This window comes from Gossypium raimondii, chromosome 7 (assembly GCF_025698545.1).
Source record: "Gossypium raimondii isolate GPD5lz chromosome 7, ASM2569854v1, whole genome shotgun sequence".
NCBI classification, from domain to species: domain Eukaryota; kingdom Viridiplantae; phylum Streptophyta; class Magnoliopsida; order Malvales; family Malvaceae; genus Gossypium; species Gossypium raimondii.
Genome location: NC_068571.1, coordinates 46,320,103 through 46,338,730, shown reverse-complemented (window position 1 = coordinate 46,338,730; position 18,628 = coordinate 46,320,103). Strand labels below are relative to the sequence as shown.

At 31.9% G+C, this 18,628-nt stretch overlaps 3 protein-coding genes across 5 annotated transcripts; 1 reads left to right on the top strand and 2 right to left on the bottom strand.

Annotated features, from left to right (window-relative positions):
* Positions 1-722: 722 nt before the first annotated feature.
* On the top strand, positions 723-5,371 carry LOC105787437 (NAC domain-containing protein 54). Of its 2 annotated transcripts, none has more exons than XM_012613832.2 (3): positions 723-890; positions 969-1,246; positions 4,851-5,371. In XM_012613832.2, the coding sequence occupies exons 1-3, from the start codon at positions 734-736 to the stop codon at positions 5,157-5,159; spliced, it is 744 nt and encodes a 247-aa protein (XP_012469286.1). In that variant the 5' UTR covers positions 723-733; the 3' UTR covers positions 5,160-5,371. The 2 variants fall into 2 exon arrangements, with proteins under 2 accessions (XP_012469286.1, XP_012469280.1); XM_012613826.2 differs by having other exon boundaries at positions 4,824-5,371.
* Positions 5,372-9,512: 4,141 nt separating this feature from the next.
* On the bottom strand, positions 9,513-13,940 carry LOC105787455 (galactinol--sucrose galactosyltransferase). 2 transcript variants are annotated; one of them, XM_012613843.2, is made up of 4 exons: positions 12,653-13,940; positions 10,744-10,921; positions 10,283-10,650; positions 9,513-10,207 (listed from the first exon to the last, which is right to left on the bottom strand). In XM_012613843.2, exons 1-4 carry the CDS (start codon positions 13,874-13,876, stop codon positions 9,641-9,643), a joined length of 2,337 nt encoding a protein of 778 aa, XP_012469297.1. In that variant the 5' UTR covers positions 13,877-13,940; the 3' UTR covers positions 9,513-9,640. The 2 variants fall into 2 exon arrangements, with proteins under 2 accessions (XP_012469297.1, XP_012469306.1); XM_012613852.2 differs by having other exon boundaries at positions 10,283-10,620.
* A 1,424-nt stretch (positions 13,941-15,364) lies between these two features.
* On the bottom strand, positions 15,365-18,359 carry LOC105787466 (UPF0426 protein At1g28150, chloroplastic). Its single transcript, XM_012613865.2, has 3 exons — positions 18,224-18,359; positions 18,004-18,126; positions 15,365-15,681 (listed from the first exon to the last, which is right to left on the bottom strand). Exons 1-3 carry the CDS (start codon positions 18,263-18,265, stop codon positions 15,505-15,507), a joined length of 342 nt encoding a protein of 113 aa, XP_012469319.1. The 5' UTR covers positions 18,266-18,359; the 3' UTR covers positions 15,365-15,504.
* Between the last annotated feature and the right edge of the window lie 269 nt (positions 18,360-18,628).

Below are 18,628 nucleotides of genomic sequence, written 5' to 3'. Positions count from 1 at the left end.
CACAAATATGGAAAACTAAAACGCATGGGTTCAATCTTTTTTATATCTATATATATATTCTACATAAAATATATAAAATGATAAATCTCGGAAATCATACAATTCAATTCATACCAACAAGTATAGATTAATAGTATCCCTAATTTAAAGCATAAATGCTTTTAAATGGTAAAAGTACCATAGAGACTTTTGTACAAGAGTCAAATTGCATTGTCTCCTCTACTCAAAATGGGCAAATTAGTCTCCATACAAAGAGCAACTGGTTGTTCTATTGAGAATTACATTCATTTTTATTGTTAAAAATTGTCCCATATATGTCAGAACAAGGTACATGTGACATACAACGTGTAATTGATTGACACGTCAGTTTTTAGCGGTAGAAATGAAGACTATTTTACTCTTTTTTTAGTAAAGAGGGCAAAATACAATTTCTCCCACAATTTGATAGGTCTAAGCGGTGCTAGCTATCCTACCGTGGATTGAGCGAACACTTGAATGGAAGATGTTGTCCTAATGAAAACTTGAAAACAGTGTTAGTCTTAGACGCAAATGGTTAAGAGAAAATGGTTATTGCAATTCTGAAAATATTGAAAAGGAACGGCTTGTGAGGAACGTTTGTCCAAGAATCTATTAAAGAAAAAAAGTGAAAAATAAAATAACCCAAAGAGAGGCGACTTTGAATACTTTATATAGCAATCATGATAAGCGTAACTAGTGGGGAGTGTAAAAAGAAATGGCACCATTGGGATTACCTCCTGGTTTTAGGTTCCATCCCACTGATGAAGAGCTGGTGAATTACTATCTCAAAAGGAAAATAAATAGGCAAGAAATCGAACTCGACATCATCCCCGAAGTTGATCTCTACAAATGTGAACCATGGGAGTTAGCAGGTCTCTCTCATTTCTACGTCTCATTTCTATGTTTATTTCTCTACCACTTGCCTTGATTCTTATGTATTATTTTCACAGAAAAATCATTTTTTCCAAGTAGAGATCCGGAGTGGTACTTCTTTGGACCCCGTGATCGAAAATACCCGAATGGGTTCAGGACGAACAGGGCGACAAGGGCGGGATATTGGAAATCTACAGGGAAGGATAGGAGGGTTAGTTGCCAGAATCGAGCCATTGGAATGAAGAAGACACTGGTTTACTACCGAGGCCGTGCCCCTCAAGGAATCAGGACCGATTGGGTAATGCATGAATACCGGCTCGACGATAATGAATGCGAGGGCACCTGTGGGATTCAGGTAGTTGCTGCATCATAAACTTAACATCCATGATAAAGATAACAAGCATAACAGGACACAAAACGAATGGTTGAACTCGTCAGTTGCTTGCTTTAGTATGAGATTATTATTCACCAATTAATCAGGATTTCAACTGCATTCATCATAGCATTTTCAGTCTCATCCTAGGTTTTCAATTACTCACGGTAAACAATAGTGAAGAGAAGAATAGAAATCCATGCTCCAAGCTCCGGCAACGGCGGAACGTGCCACTGAGTTTTGGTGGCCTATTTAAAATTTTTAAAAATTTTAGGGGTCTAATTGAGTTTTTAAACTTTTGAGGGACTTAATAAAAAAAATTTAAAAATTTTGAGGTTTTAATTAATATTTTTCAAATGTTTTTCAAACTTTCGAACTTTCGAGGCACCCCTCTGGCTCCAATGTTGTTTTGCCTCCTGCATGAATTCCTACTTTTCCTCTATCTTTTTTTTTTTTTTTTGCTATGTTTCAACAAACACAAGAAATTTAATGTTGTTTGAATCGGATCGGATCAGTCGGTCAAATCGATTGAATCAAAAATTAATTCAGAGAAAGACTTTGAACCGGTTGATCTGGGAATTGATACAAACCGGTTGAATTGGATAAAAATCGGTTGAATTGATTAAATTAAATCTTTTAATTTCTTTTAATTAAACCGATTAAATTAATTAATAAATTGATGATCTGACCGATTCGACCAGATTTAAAAAAAAAATCCACCCCGAAACAGGAGTGTTGACAATTCTTTAGGATTTAGACCTAACATCATGAAAAGCAATTACATGCTTTAGGTGTCTTCCCTGAATTGCTGAATCTTATGAAATGTAGAGACGTGGGCAATGCATGACTTGCATGCAAAGTTAGGGCATTTAGGCACACTTTTACTTTATCATGATTTTTTTTATAAATAAATCCATACAAAAATGGGTGACATATTCCTTACTTGTTGATCTCTAAAGTAGGAAATGTTTTGTCTTACTTTGCCTTTTCTAATAAGACAAAACCATTCTCCTCTCTCATCTCTTCAAGGTTTAATTACTATAATTTGATATAATATTTACTTTATTTCTCTTTTCTTTATATATTTTAATTATGTTTAAATTATATAAAAATTTTTAAGTTTAATGCATTTCTTATCTACACTAATTAGATTGAACTTAATGTTCCGAGTTAACGGTACTAATTTTATTATAAAAAACTTAAATTCTAAAATAAAATTATTATATAATAATTTTATTTTTTAATTGAGTTTATTGTTACAAGGTAAAATATATCAACTTATTAAGTAAATTATAAAAAAAAATTTACAAAACAAAGGTATGTAATTATAAAGAGATTTTACTATTTTTAAATTCACTACCCTATTTTTTAATCGCCACTAATAAAATTTTGAAATAATAATTTATTTCATCCTACAACGTTACAAAGAAAATAGTCATTTTAATTTTCTATTTAATTTTTGCCTATTTTAGTTCTTAAACTTGCATTGTTTATCGAATCACTCCAAAATAGATGAAATAATTTTATAATTTCTTTTTAATTTTTAAAATTTTTAAAAATATTAATTAGTGATGTGGCACTCATGTGGCAATCCACTTGTATTCCACATCAGCAAAGTTAACAAAATTAACTTTTTCATCCATTTTGAAATGATTTGATAAATAGCACAAATATAAAGATTAAAAGAGACAAAATTAAATAAAAGAATAAAATAAATTATTCTTTTAAGTTGACATTATGGCTAAAACTTTTCCATACATTGTTAAGATTAAAACAAAAAAATCATCTAAACAGTGGTATGTCATATTTCTAATGTATATTTTAATTTTTTTACTGGTAGTGTCCACAATTATTCTAACTTGTAACTACATCCCAACACCATTAAAAGTTATATTCCAAACATATACATTTTGACACCTTTATAAGCAGACGTGTTCTTGAGCTAGGACGTCAGACCCTAACAAAAATCTAAGCACGGTTAATAGGTTCGGTCTAAAAAATGGGCTTAAACTTTTACTCAAGTTTGATCCAGATAAAAATGTTAAATCTCAATTTAGTTTGTCCGTATTAAAATTTTTTATTTTATTTATTTATATAAAAAATTAAAATATAATTCATCAAAAACATTAAAAATATTAAAATAAATGTTTCTCAACAAATTGAAAATAAATTTTAAAAAGGTTTTGATATTCAAATAACACTAAGATATAGGTGCAATTTAACGAGTAAATTCCTCTAAATTAGTAGCAAAATTAACAATAAAACAAGAGTTATTCAATGTCCAAACAATAATAATAAAATAGTAGCAACGTAATAGTGAAATAACAGTAAAATAGTGGGAAAACAATAGGAAAACAACAATAAAACAATAGAAAAATAACAACAAAATAAGAAGTTATTTTTTACAAATTCGGGTGGACAAGACTTGACCCATTTTTTAAACAGGTCTTCTTTTTTATCCAAACTCATTTTTTAAACTTATATTTTTACCTAAATTTTTTCAGTTTTTGGTTCAACCTGCACGTAAAACTTTACTTATAAGCCAATGAATTTGCTGTTTTATTTATTTATTCATTATGTTGCTATGTTTTGTTTAATTCCTCGATTGGGGTAAAGATTTGTGAAGAAAATGAACATTGGCAGCCAATATTTTAATGCCTCTCCATCAACAGTTTCAATGGATGTTTGTCCTGTATTTGTGTGTTTTTTCGTGTTAAAATTTTTCGAGATTTAAATCATTTTCTATTTTCAACATATTAATAATATTGATTATTAGTGAGATTCAATGTAATTCTTTTTTATTAAATATTAATTTCATTTAATTAAAATGATTAATAATTTTTATGCAAAATTTAAATATTTCCACTTATGATTTTTATTTCATTTAGGAATAAAACTATTTTTACTAAAATTTGAGACAAGATGTTGTTATAAAAAACTAAATTAATAAATAATGTATTTCATAGTTTATTGTTGTTATTGTTATAGAGGATAAAAATAAAAAATTATATAATAAACTTGACTATTATAATGAAATGTTGTTGTAGAGAAATCTGTATGTATATAACTTTTGACAAGTTTGTAATATGTGTTATATGGATTTAAACACGTGCACACCTTAGTGTCATGTTCATTTCATGTCGTATTATGTTTTATGTCATGCAATTAAATTATAGGTTAAAATATACCATTAGCCTCTACACTTTAATAAAATTTGAGATTTAGTCACTATACTTAAAAAGTTAAAAGAAAAATTAAGTCATCCTACTCTCTTGATTTAAAGTCCAGTTCAATCATTGAAATTGTAATAATTTTCATTAAAATTTGTCAATTTGACATGTTGATTAGGTCATCCTCATGTGATGTGGACGAAAAATAAACATGTTACATTGGCAAATTTTAATTGGAATTACCAATTATGATAATGATTGAACTAGGATTCTTAAACCGAAAAAGTAAGAGGAATGAACTTTTGACTATTAAATTATAGGGACTGAATCTCAAATTTTGTAAAAGTAGAGTGACTAACAGCATAATTTAACCTAAATGATATGAATAGGAAGTAAAGAGAAGTGGTTATTGGCAGGATTCTTATGCGCTATGTCGGGTGTTCAAGAAAAATGGCATCACGGGGTCGGAAACAGAAGAGCAAGGGCAGAGTAGTTTAACGGTAATGGATCAGTACTGCTCGCAAGGTGTAATTATGAATGATTCGGAAACCATGTATGGAGAAGTCCCCATAGGCGCCTCCTCGTCTTCATGCATGGAAGAGGAAGAAGATAAAGATGATTCATGGATGCAGTTTATCACTGATGATCCATGGTGCTCTTCTAACTGTACTGCTGCCATGGCTGGGGATGAACTTTCTAATACTGGCTTTTACAATCTAAATTAATTTTGAGATGGTGAATATACAACACAAAATTAATTGGGTAATTATGTTTCTTGAAATAAGACGCAAATATTACACTGTAAAATCTCTGATATTTTTCTCTCATTCATTAGGAGATTAGTTTCTCTGATTGGGTGTAATCACTTGGGGCCTCATTATTATTAGTATTATTAAGACAATAACTACATTATGCTCAGCTTCGGCTTTTATTATTAGTCTCTCACCCATAAATCAGATCCATCATCTTATTCCTCTTATGAAAAACCTAATTCCACCAATTAATTACATATCCAAAAACCTAAAATTACACCTAATTTAATTTTTGCAAATTTACTTCATCATCGACTTGAAACTTTGTATTCTTTACATTTTGGTCCAAATCGACCTCGGTTTAGCAAATAAGATTTCATAAATTTGTATAAGACTTGGAATTGATTATATAATGATTAATAGGCATGAAGTTCTTGTAATTAAATGTATATTGACTCTAGCAACAAATGTGATATCTTGTAATTGAATTTTCAGCTCTTTTAACTTCGTTGGTGCCATACGGTACAAGGCAATTAACACGAGAGCTATACCCGGGTAAACTTAAATTGCAAACTCAACCTCACGATCAGGAGGCAATTTCGACAATTTTCTTCTAGGAACTCACATATTGTTCGTATCTTGCTTATTTGGCTTTCATCTGAGTTCGAGTTAATAATATAGGCTAAATATGCTTCGTAGCCTTGATTCAGAAGCTCATTAGCTCAAACCGATGAAATGATACGAGTAGAACCACTCGATCTGATGTCTTTGACTTCAATAATTTCGCCTTCCGGACTTTGGACAAAAAACTTCTTTTTATGGAAGTCCAAAATCACATTATGTTCAGTTAACCAGTCCATTTCTAGAATTACATCAAAATCGCTAGACGACATGATCAACAAATCAATAAGAAACAATCTATTATGGATTTCTAATGGGCACTGCCTACACACTTGGTCAATAAGCACGGTTTGTCTCAAATGACTTGAAACAACTATTACTACTTTCGATATCTCAGATTTCAAATTCTCTGATGAAGCTAGAATTTGTATAAGAAGCGTAGAGCTAGGGTCAATTAAAGCATGCACAGATGCTGAATATAAAAGAATATACTTGTTACAACATCGGTAGCATCACCCTCTTCTCGGGTTCGGATCATGTAGGTTCACACAATTGTTGAACTGCCAACTCTGTTCCTCTTCTCTGACTACCCCTCGATACAAAAACACCACGAGGATTTCCTCTACCTCTAATTGCAGGAGTGAACCTCTGAGTGGTAACAAGAGGATCATTATCATTCCTCAAACAATCTCGAGCAAAGTGTTCTTGAAACCCACATCAATTGAAAGAAAGGGATAACCTAACCTTTTCCTACAAAACTGACTTGAACCAAGCAAAAGTGATCTAAAATATCTTACGATAGTTATGTACTTACTCTGGTCATAAAGTTAATAATAATACTAATATTTGTTTTTTTTTTACTAATGTTGAGAGCGCTTTGCCAGATCAATTCACTAGATTCTTAAGCTTTAGGAGAGTTGATGGTTTAACTATATATTTAGGTGTTCTGTTATTTCATAAAAGGGTTATGAGTTGCACATATAAATTTATTAGACTTTAGCTAAAAATGGGTGTTATTTGCTGATCTTAATTATCTTATGAAAATGGCACTGATTCCAATTGGAATTTGCAAGGAGATTGATAAACTAGTGAGTATCTTCATTTGATTCGCATACAAAGTGAAATTTGCCTTTGTTAATTGGAATTCTTTGTGTCAACCTATTAAATGCGATGGATTAGGATTAAGGCATTTGGTTGAACACTACAAGTCTACGATTTTGAAGATAGGGTATAATATAGTAACAAAAACTTCAGCTTCATGGGTTCGGGTTGTTGGAAGAAAATACAAATTGAAGTTGTCCTGTGAACATTGATAAGCCAAAAGTGCTCGATCCTATATTTAACAATTAGTATCAAAGATTTGGAATCAAATTCGGAATAACTTGTGCTGGTCAATACGCAATGGAAGACGAGTCCAATTTTGGCTTGATAGATGGACATCCGATCTTAAGCCGTTAAAGAACTATTGCCATAATGTAGATAAAGAGAACATGAGGTTTTGGACTGAACATAGAGACTGGAACTAGGAGGTTATACAACGGGAATTAGGTCAACCAATCATTACAAGGATTGTGACTATTTGGCCTCTTGAAGAACGTAATGGTGAAGCCCATGACCGGTTCCGGAGGTTGTCTGGAGGTGTGGCCGCCCAGGGTCCAAAATTGAAATGGGTCTAAAATATTGTTTTCTAATTTTTAAGTGGCTTAAAAAGTTATTTTTTTTAACTTTTAAAGGTTAAAAAAATTTTATTAACTTTTAAGGGTCCAAAAGTTTTTTTACCAACTTTTAAGGGACTTAAAAAAAATTTCACCAACTTTTAAGGAACCTAAAACCCCATTTTATAGTTTTACCTAGGGCCCCAAAATTGTCAAGAGCGAGCCTGGTGAAGCCTCATGCTTTTGAAGGTAGGCGGAGGATGGGAATTACTCAAAATACGTAAAAAAAAAAAAGGTCGAACACGGTCACGATGGATAGAGACCCCGGATTGAAAAACCACAGTTGAGAGTGAAAGGGGAAGCAGAGTTTTAGATTTTTTTTCCCCTCGAAAGTTTTTTTCCGTGAAAGGAAATAAAAAGTTTTTTTGAAGCCTGAAAATTTTAGGGTTTTCGTGAAAACAAATGAAAGGTTTTTTTAAGCCTGAGTTTTAGGATTATCCTGAAAGGAAATGAAAGGTTTTTTTTCTTAGATAAATTTGAAGCAATCCAAGGTCCTGTCTTGGGCTATTTGTAATTAATTCAAAATATTGGGTTGGATTTAATTTTCGTTTATTATTGTAGGCAGCCCAAGGTCCTGTCTTGGGCTATTTGTAAATTAATTTAAAATATTAAGTTTGGTATAAAGTTTTAGATTTTTTCAAAAAAAAAAAGAAGTAAAATAAATTACCAAAAAAGTATAAATGTATTAGTATGTTTTGTAATATTTTATGTAATGGCAAGAGAATTTAATGGAAAAGAATCCATTATATTTTAATGAAAAATATCAATATTTTTATTCATAAAAATACTTTTTTATTGTCATATCTAGTCATATTTGTGTCCCCATTTTTTTAAATTACTATGTTACTGTGTCTGTATTGTCTCATACCCGTATTGCGTATCGGTGCCCTCATAGCTGGTTATATGCTCCTAATGGGAGAAAACTAGGACCCGTAAATGCAATTTGGTGAAAAGTTTGGGAGATAGGCGCTCCCAAAGAGCTGAACAGTTTTTATGGCTATTTGCCTAGAGTAGACTCTTGACTAATGAGGAAAGAAGTAGACGTGGTATGATGGATTATGCTTCATGTCGAGTTTGTGGTCATTGCGTGGAAACTATAGTTCATGCCATTCAAGAGTGTGATATGGGTAGAGCTGTGTGGGTAAGGATTATACCCCCAACGGGCAATTGACAGCTTCTTCTCCTTGCCTTTACAATACTAGTTTTTGGGAAATAGTGATATCAGGTTTTGAACTCTACTTTAACGAGGTGAAATAGATTCTTGGTTCGCAATCCTAGCTTGGATGATTTGAAAGAGAAGGAATGAAGTCGTTTTGGGGAAACCATGCCAGAGTGTGGAAACCATTTTGTCTCAATCATGGAGCTGGGCAAAAAGCATTGAAGACAACGTATGTCTTTTGATTGAATGTAGTGGGAATAATATTGAGGTGCCTTAATGGCAGCCGCCCCCGACTGCTTGGTGCAAAGCTAATATAGATGGAGCAATGGCTACTAATTCTGGTATAACCGCTGTAAGGGGATTACTTCGCGACAGCAATGGAAGGTGACTGATAGGCATTTGTTCGCCACTGCAAGCTGAGCTTTAGGGAATGATCGACGGCCTAAGAGCAGCATGGCAACAAGGAATTCGAAAGGTGATCATAGAATGTGATAATTTATTCGTACTAATGCTTCTGTCTAACCAAATGATAGAAGACTGAAGCTTCCCTTGGTGCGACAAATACGGCATTACCGCAGCTAGCAGTGAGAAACTGAGATTATGCACATCAGGAAAGATGATAATCAGTCAGATGACTTTATGGCGAAGCTGGGATTCAGATTGCAACAAAAGTTCCGACTAGAGCCAACGCCTCACTTGGTATTGAAGGCTTTCTTATTAGGGATCATCTAGCAATAGAGGAGTGGCTAATACTCTAGTGTTTTGATTATATCTCTTATTATTCCAAAAAATAATAATAAAGTAAATAAATAAAAAAGACATAATTATACCATTTTATAATTTTCTTTTTTTCTTTTATCTTTTAATCAAATAACATTTCTCTTCTTCTTTTCATTCTATTTATTTTATTTTTATTTTTTTGCATTTAAAACATGCTCTGGTTTTTGGGTGCTTGAAAGTTAAAACAGGTATTCCACAATTGATAAGCTTGAAGAACTTAGCGGCCATGGAACGTGAACCGTGATCATCTGCTCTTCATAATTGAACTCGGTCAGTGTCTCATCAATTTTGCAGGCCATCGGCTTCTTTGAAGCGTACACCCTCATTTCTCCACTTCCTTTTACTCCAATCCTTACCAGATTTTCACCATCACCCAGCATCGTCGACTGAATTGCACCACCGGTATTAAGCATGTTCACAAGCCCGATGGGAGCAAAGTGGATGTTCTTTCTTGGTAATATTGTCACAGGGGAAACAGTAAGTAGCTCGTAATTGAACGGCTCAAGTGAAACCTCTACTTTATCTGATGGTTTCATCAGCATTAGCTCCCTTTTCTGGTACATGTATACAGCAAAGATGCTCACACCATCCACCAAAACAGGGTTCTTGCCATTGCTCCATTCCACGTCTTTAGGGCTCGCAAAACAGCCTACCATGGCTGAAAACTGAGAGGCACTCTCATTCCTTCGAGATTCACGGGACCATCCACCCCCTTGACAGTTGAACAGTCCTAAAACTCCTGTATACTGATGCCAATGCAAATGATTAATTGACCAAAATAAAAATTTACTTATAATTTAGTGATTACAGTAAAATCTTACTTTGTTGAGGTTCCAAATCTTGAGCATTGTTTTCCCATCATGCAAAGGGTCTTCAAATAGGCAATCTCTTGTTGGGAGAGCATAGTGTTGGCATCTTAAGATGGATCCATCAGGCAATGCAAGGCTCTTTAGCAACTTGAAATTGTGTTGTCCGACTATGTCACTTATATAAATGGGTCCACCAGATATAGCTCGAGATGCGGCATGGAATTCAGCACATTGATGAGTTGATTGGAACATGTCCCAATCGGGTTGTATGAAATTGCCCATCCACAAGCTGTTGTAGGCACAGTGCACCATGTGGCAACCTTGAAGCCAATAGGTCCCATGTGGATCGCCTGAGGGGTCAGTGCACCAGAAATCATCACCTATGACAGCACAGAATGATATTATATTAAACCTAGACTTAATCCCATACTGTTTTTTTTTTTTTTTTCTTATTTTAGTTTTCAAGTGCATACCAACACGACCAAGTGAAATGGCCTCTGTTCCAAGGAAAAAGAAGTCATTACAGTGCTCCATGCTAGCGATAATGCCATTTCCTTTGAAATGTTTCCTGATAGAAGCAGTTAAAGCCTTGTAATAAGCTTTGGCCAGATCTACACGTCCGCCGAACTCCTCCGCCAGCATCTCAAGCAACTGAAATACAGCTAATTAGCTTAATAATATACGCAAAAGCCTGGTGAAAACTGGGGATTTGTTCATTTGTTGTACTGTGCATTAGAAGCATTTAAAATGTTACAAAATGAAAAATTAACTTGCTAAATTTAGTCAAACCAATAATGACAAAAAATTGGATTGTACCATCCAATTAGATTAAAAATTGATTGATACATAATCTAAAATAAAACAATAAATCGATTAGTCTACGAATTAATATAAAATTAATTGAATCAAATTAAAAATTAATTCAACTAGATTTTATAATCTTTTAATATATATTTTTAATAATTAATTTAATTTAAACCGAATAAATCATCCAAATTCAATTCTAAATTTATTGGACAAAAGTAAATATCCAACAAAAGGAGCTTGCCAAATTGCCACCGCTAGCTTTAGCTATGTGATGACGAGTTTTTATTGTAAAGCCTGATCCTTGAAATGACGATCCAAAATTTTATGCACGTCATGCCAAATACGTTGTATTGGTACCCATCTCATTCTCACCGCTGACAATTATACCATTCATTCGCTCATCAAAACAGGGGACACGTGCCCAGGCACCTGGTAATGGTGCTGTCGTGTACTAAACCCTGCAATCACAATTAACCAATCTTTTTGCACCACAGCCTCTTCATTCCTACCATGCAAATGCTATCTGAATTACATAAATATTACATTGGTCCATTTTTATTTATTAATTTATTAATGAAATAAATCTTAAAATTATACATAAAAATTCTAATTTGATCTATTTCTTATAAATTATTAATATAATTATTGATGTAACATTATTTTATATTTATATATTATATAATTAATTAATTATATTTATCCAATATAAAAATAAATTGATGTCTTTAGTTCTTTAAATATGTATGATTAAATTAAAATTAAAGTTTTAAGTATACATTTGAACTATAATTAGAGTTTCACGTATATAATTGTGCAAATTTAAAGTTCATATATATAGTTGCACATTAAATTAAAATTCATGTATAATTTTGAGATTTATTCATGATGTTTTACCTTCATACTCAACTCACTAATCAATCATTAGTGACGTCGAGTCCTTAATCTATATTTTTTTAGATTTTGTAAAAATAGTTAAATTTTAATTTTAATTAAGATTTCATTTTATATTTTAATTTTAAGATAATTTGGTGTTTATACTTTTATAATGTTATTAATACATTCACATAATTAATATTTCTAAGTTTTGTATTAAAATATTATAAAACTTTTTATAACTTGAATGTTCTAAAATTTAATTTGTATACTTTAATTTTGACTAATTTTACCTTTACTTCTATAAGATCATTTAATTTAAATAATTAATATTGTTAATTATTTTAATTAAAATATCATGTTAATTTTTCTTAAAGAATACTATTCTAAAAAATTATTTTATCATGAAAATTCAAGTAAATATTTTAAGAAAAATCATAATTAATATTTTCAATATTATTTTTATTGTTATATCACTATTAAATAAATATTTTAAAAATTAAAATCTCACACTTGAGAATTTAATAAAAGAATCAACAATGGTAATAACAATTTTAAATGAAGAAAGTAAATGATTAAATTTTTAAAAATAAAAGTAATTAAATTAAAATTTTAATTTACAAAAAAGTAGAAATTTATTCAAATTTATAATAATCCTGGAATAAAAGAAGAAAATCTTATAAGAGAGGTTGGAGAACTTACATGGATTACGTCAACCTTGACGCCATCAATCCCCACCGATTGAAGATGAGAGTGAAGTCCTTCATACATCTCGTGGACTACTTCCGGCCGGACCAAGCCTACCCCATTATTCACAATCTTGTCTACTGCTAAATCTTCCATTGTCATCTTCAACCCCTGCGACAATTTAGGCGTTACTACCTTCGCGGGTGGCATTCCTTGGACATTCGGTCTTATCCCACCCCAATATCCACATAATGCATGCCACACATACACATGTTCTATGGTCTTATATTCTTCTTTTAGGTCCCTAATAAAGGCACCCATCCCCTTCTTATTACCTAACTTAATACTTTCATACTCCCTAAACTTATAATTTTCTTCCATTTTTATGAGCCTACACGGCATTTGCTCACCAGCTGAAGTTCGATTCATGCCTTCTTTATCGCTGATGGGGTCATCGTCATGACAAATGGACTGCCACCCATCATCAATAAGGACCATCCCAGGAGGGCAACCACCTTCAGCTAGGCCCTTCACCCCTTCCCAAACACCTTTAGGGTGTACATTAAGGTAAAAAGCATCCCAAGTGCACCAACCAAATTTGTCTACGACACCTGGTGGAGTTTTCTCTTCGAGAAGCTTGAAGGTCCCCAGATGGTGCCTGGCCACCTTCATGGCCTCTTTGACGAGTTTATACGGATCATCACCAACATGCATATACAGACAACTCCGGAAAGTAGACCTAGACACCCGCGTGGACCCACTTTCCATGCAGATGTCTACATTGTCATCAATTCCTGGCTGGAGAGAAGCCCTGAAAGGGCCTTCAAGAAGTGGAAGGAGCAGAACGTAAGGACGTCCAGACTCATTTTTGTCCAACATCATCATCTGAGTCTCATGCTCCAAGTCTTTTCCACTGTTTCCAACCCAGTGGGTGGTCCACCAGACTTTGAACCTGAATATGCTCATGAACCTTATGCCACTGAGCTTGCCTATGGACACTACGTGTTGACTTTCTGGTTCCTCAGTGTCGAATCCAACAAAGCATCCTACTGCGCCCTTGGATTTGTCTAGAGGTGAAAACGGTGATGGGGTGGCTACAATGTTTTGAGGGACATTGGAGAGAATTGGTTGGCCATTAGCAAGGAAGTTTGTTCCTTTCAAGGTTATTGACATGAATACATGATCATCAGCTAGCCCTATTGCATCCAGGGCATTCTTGGTTATGCTTGGAGGAGCCATGGAATGATTGTGGTGATGTATGTCAAGTTTTGGTAGAGAAGGAGAGGTTGGCAAGGGAGACAAGGAAAATAATCTAGAATTTGAGTGAGAGCAATGCAGGGATACGCGGTGGTATTTATAGAGGGCTTTTAAGCTTTGTGTATACTGGAATGATTCCACAAACTAAAATATTTAAAGTTTCTCCAAGACTTTCTATACATTTTAATTTAATCTTTTTGCTTTTCCCATTTAAAAATTATATTTTCAAATTAAATAAAAACATATAGTAATAAATATGAATATAATGAAAAATTTTAATCATAATAAAATATTTAGACTAACTAATAATATTATAAAATTGATATATTAATTTATGTCAAAATTTTAAATATAGAAATCAAATTTCAAATTTAATAGTATAATATAAGGACCAAAATTGAAATTTGACCATTATTACTAATCTAAAAATCAAAAGATTCTAACTGCCACGTGTTGCGTGAGATGGACTATGGCATTCCTTTTATATACAGTATTACTAGTTTTCTTCCCACGTGTAAAAAGAATGCATGCATTTATTTTTTATATTATCCATACTTTGTCTTTTTATATGATATCTATCCATATTTATTTTACTATTTTATGGTACTGACTTGAGCGTAATTTTATTTTTATATAATAAATCAATAAAATTTAATATTTAAATTAATTTGTTAACTATATTTTATAATTTAAATAAGAAATATTGTTTTGTATTAATTATTGTAATTAAAAATAAAATATTTAATAAATTAATTAAATATTAAACATATAAAATCACATAAAACCCATATAAAATAAAACATCCATCATTTTGTTTTTATCCCCTTTTTTAAATTTTACTAAAAAATTGGTTTGGCATTAGTAACCATGCTAATAGCTAGCAAAAAATAAAATATTGTAAATTATGCAAAGTAAAAAAAACCTACCAAGTAAAAATTGTAATATAAAGTAGTTAATAATAAAATTATACATATAAAAATTAAATTTTAAATTTTAAAATAATGCATATACTTTTAACATATTTAAACTTTTTATATTAATAATATTTATAATAAATATCTAACTTCAAGTCAAGTTGGATTAGACTAAAACAATTTTACTCAAAGTATGGCCCAAATAGAAAAAATAAATTTATTTTTCGAGTTTTTCGAACCAACCTTCAAGCATGAATAACGTTTGAGCCACACTTTTTTGTTTGCCTAATAAAGAGATTTATTAAATAGTCTTTTTTATTCTTAATTAAATTAAAAATGTTATTTAATACTTAGATTGTGAAAGAAAAAACATCACTATTTTTTGTCAAAAACAAATGCAGGAGAATAAATTATTTCTTAAGAGATCTTTTTTATAAATATTTTATTTACTTTATTATTTATGTTGTGTTTTCTTTTCCGAAATAAATATAAAACTTTAATTACTGAAGTCTTTTTCAAGATCTTTCACCATTTTGAAAAATAATAATAAAAAATCTTTTTGGACTATAAATGTTTAGTACTTTTTTTATACTTATATATAAATCAGAATTGATACAAGTCAAATACACTAGATATAAGAAAGAAAGAGTAAGGTTGCGGTATCATGGAACAACTTTGCAAACAAGGGATTAGGTTTCAATCAATCTCAATTTGTTGAGGGGTGTCTTCTTCCTCCTGGAGTCCTTCAGAAATATCATCCTCACTGATGTTAGAGGCTTCCACAGTTCTAGCAACCCATTCCTTTAATGGCTCTTCATTCAAATCAAGCCTTAAAATCCCAGCAAACATCCCACCCATGAAGGCTACTGGCTCCTAAACAAGAAATCAATGGCATTAACACCGAGTTTGGATAATATAACCTACATTACATTTTAAAATGAAACACAAAGTGAAAAAAGAAATCACCAACCAATGACCATTTCAGAAGTTCTTTTAGAACATGTTTAGACCATACAACCATGACAAGCTTCCACTTAGACTTTATCGATCTACCATCCGGGCAAAATCCACCCCATGCTGCTTTGTTGCCTATTTAAACCTTACACGCGAGGACTAAAGTCTAAACCAAAGACAGTCTGATCTCTCCAGTATGTGCGTGAGTGAGTGGGTGCTTCCTCAAGAGGACTAAATGCTAGGGCTAAGAAAAATCGAAAAATCAAAAACGAACCTGAATCGATGTATATGAACAATTTATGGAATACAAGTTAAAAATCCATATTACCGAAACTAAAATTTATTTTTATTTAATTTATAATTATTTTAAATTTTTATGATGTAAAAATAAATATTTTATATTAAAATAGTGAAAATATCTTTAAATTTCTATATAAAAAGTTCTTTTAGAAAATATTATATAAAAGTTATTGGTTATTTTTTATTTTTTTAATTCTTAAATAAATTTTGAAACTTTATCAAATAAGGTCCAAAAGCCATAAAACAAAGTTTATTTAGTCAAAATATATCCAATAACCCAGCCAACTAAATTAGGTTGGCCGGGCAGATTATAGTGCACCATCGCTCTGCATTGGGACCATAGCCTCAACAACTCAATAGAAATGAAGTCTTCCAAAGTTTCCAAACATTCTCTCTATTGTTTTTTTGTCCCATTCTAACATAGGCATCTTCCCCTAATTTGCATCTTACAAATTACATCTTCCTTTTGGGAATGTACAAAGCACCTTATAATTTCACTCATGTTTCATAATATGTAAAACCCTCGTTGTGCACCATTGCCAATTTTATCCTCTCTTTCTTTGCAGTAAACGACACAAGTAGAGAAAAAAGTACCCTTGTGTATTATTCTCCTCAAAAGTGAGGTATATACACAACTTACAGAGGTTACACCAAGGAAAGAAACCAAAAACTTAAATCCCTAAATATCAACTATATAATCCTTATGTGGATCAGCCCAGGATTATTTACATAATTCTACAAATTTTGTTACACTCTTCCTTGAGTTGGAGCATAGACGTTAATCATGCTCAGCTAGTTACAAATATAATCAATCCAAACTCCTTTCTATGATTTTGTTATGTCCCCTAATTGATATCCAATCTTGAAATAACTCAGGAACTAGCATTTTACATTTGACAAAAATCACGTTTGATCAGAATGAACAAGCAAGTTATTTGAATCCAGAGCATGCCAGCAGATTACTCTAGAGGCCTTTCATCATCAAAGTCAAACACTTCCAAAGCCTAAATCAGTGCAGACAACAGACCTAAATTGCTGTGAAATTTAACAAAGATTACCTAAGAAGACCAATATAAGGAACAAGAAATATTCCCTAACTCGAGATGTCATTCGTCCTACAAAGGTTGGAAAGGAAGGTTGTAAAAATGAAGTAAGAATCCTCCAAATTAAAAGAAGGTTGGCAATTACCGAAAGTGGTGGTAAAAGTACCATGGAGGAAGTTGTACTAGGAGTCAAATTGCATTTTGTCCTCTCTACTAAAAAATGGGGCAAATTAGTCTATAGGTTAGATCAAAGAACAAATTGATCCTTTCTATTAAAAATTTTATTCATTTGTACTGTTAAAATCTAGTGTGGTTGACGGAATAGTTAGACAATAACACTTAATGTGCCATGTTTACTTCATGCTGATGTATAGAGATCAATTTTTATCCATAGAAATGGACGGAGTTTTTAATAGAAAAACCAGTTTACTATTTGATCCAAGGACAAAATTGCCTATTTTCTAAGTAGAGAGACCAAAATGCAATTTGGCTCCTAGTAACCAAAGTGGTTCATCAATCATTTCCGCCATTTAAAAATTGAAAAATACCTAGATATGTAACCTACATTTGATTATTGTTTTCCCCCTAATTTCTGTTTCAGCGCTCACATAGTTTCCCTAAAACACTGGCAAGTTAGGATATCTCTCCATGGCCAATTTATTATCCAACTCGAATAAAACAGCAAATTGAGTTGGTTCTTTTAAGAGATTCAAAACCTCAAAATCCATTCCAATGAAAAGAAATAAAAAAGAAGAAAGCAAGCAGAGTAATAATCAGTTAATCCAGAATCAGGTCCAACTCCAAACATCGAGAATTACAAGAACACACCACATGGATGAACTGTAAACAAAAAGAAATTCTTAGGTAATTAAAAATGCAAAAGAATGTTTCAACGGACCTTAACAGCTTGATTGAGGATGGGCACTTGATTGGGATCGAAGAAAAAAGCTTTGATGACCCTCCGCTTGGAGAAATTTGAATTGAAATTCACGGAAAACGACAAAGGTTTCTTCCAAGTCCCCTGCCAAAACAAACAATAACAAATATATGATTAAGGTATGTCGAAAGTGGAAGGAAAAGAGAATGGAAGCACAAGAAATGAAGAGGAGTTGGAGTACCAGAGCAGACCAGCAAGAGTTGGTCAGACAGACGACGCCCATGTTTCCTTTAGGACCAAATAGTTTTTTTTTCTTCTTTTTTTGGTTAATTATTTCTTTCTCTTTATCTCTTAGGTTTGTGTGATTTTATGCTTTTATATAAATATAATTTCTTTTAATTTTTTCATAAAAATATCATATCATTTTATATATCATATAGGTTTTTGTGGGTACAAATATATCATATTTTCTTAAATCAGTTGCTGGAAACATCTAATATGTTTGCAAATTAGGAAATTAGGAAGATTGAAAAATTAATGATGTAAAATCTTTTCTAGAAACAATGTTTTTCTTCAAATTAATTTTTCTTTAAAAATGTTTTTTTTCGAGCAACAATTAGTAATATCTTATTTTAAATGGTTACAT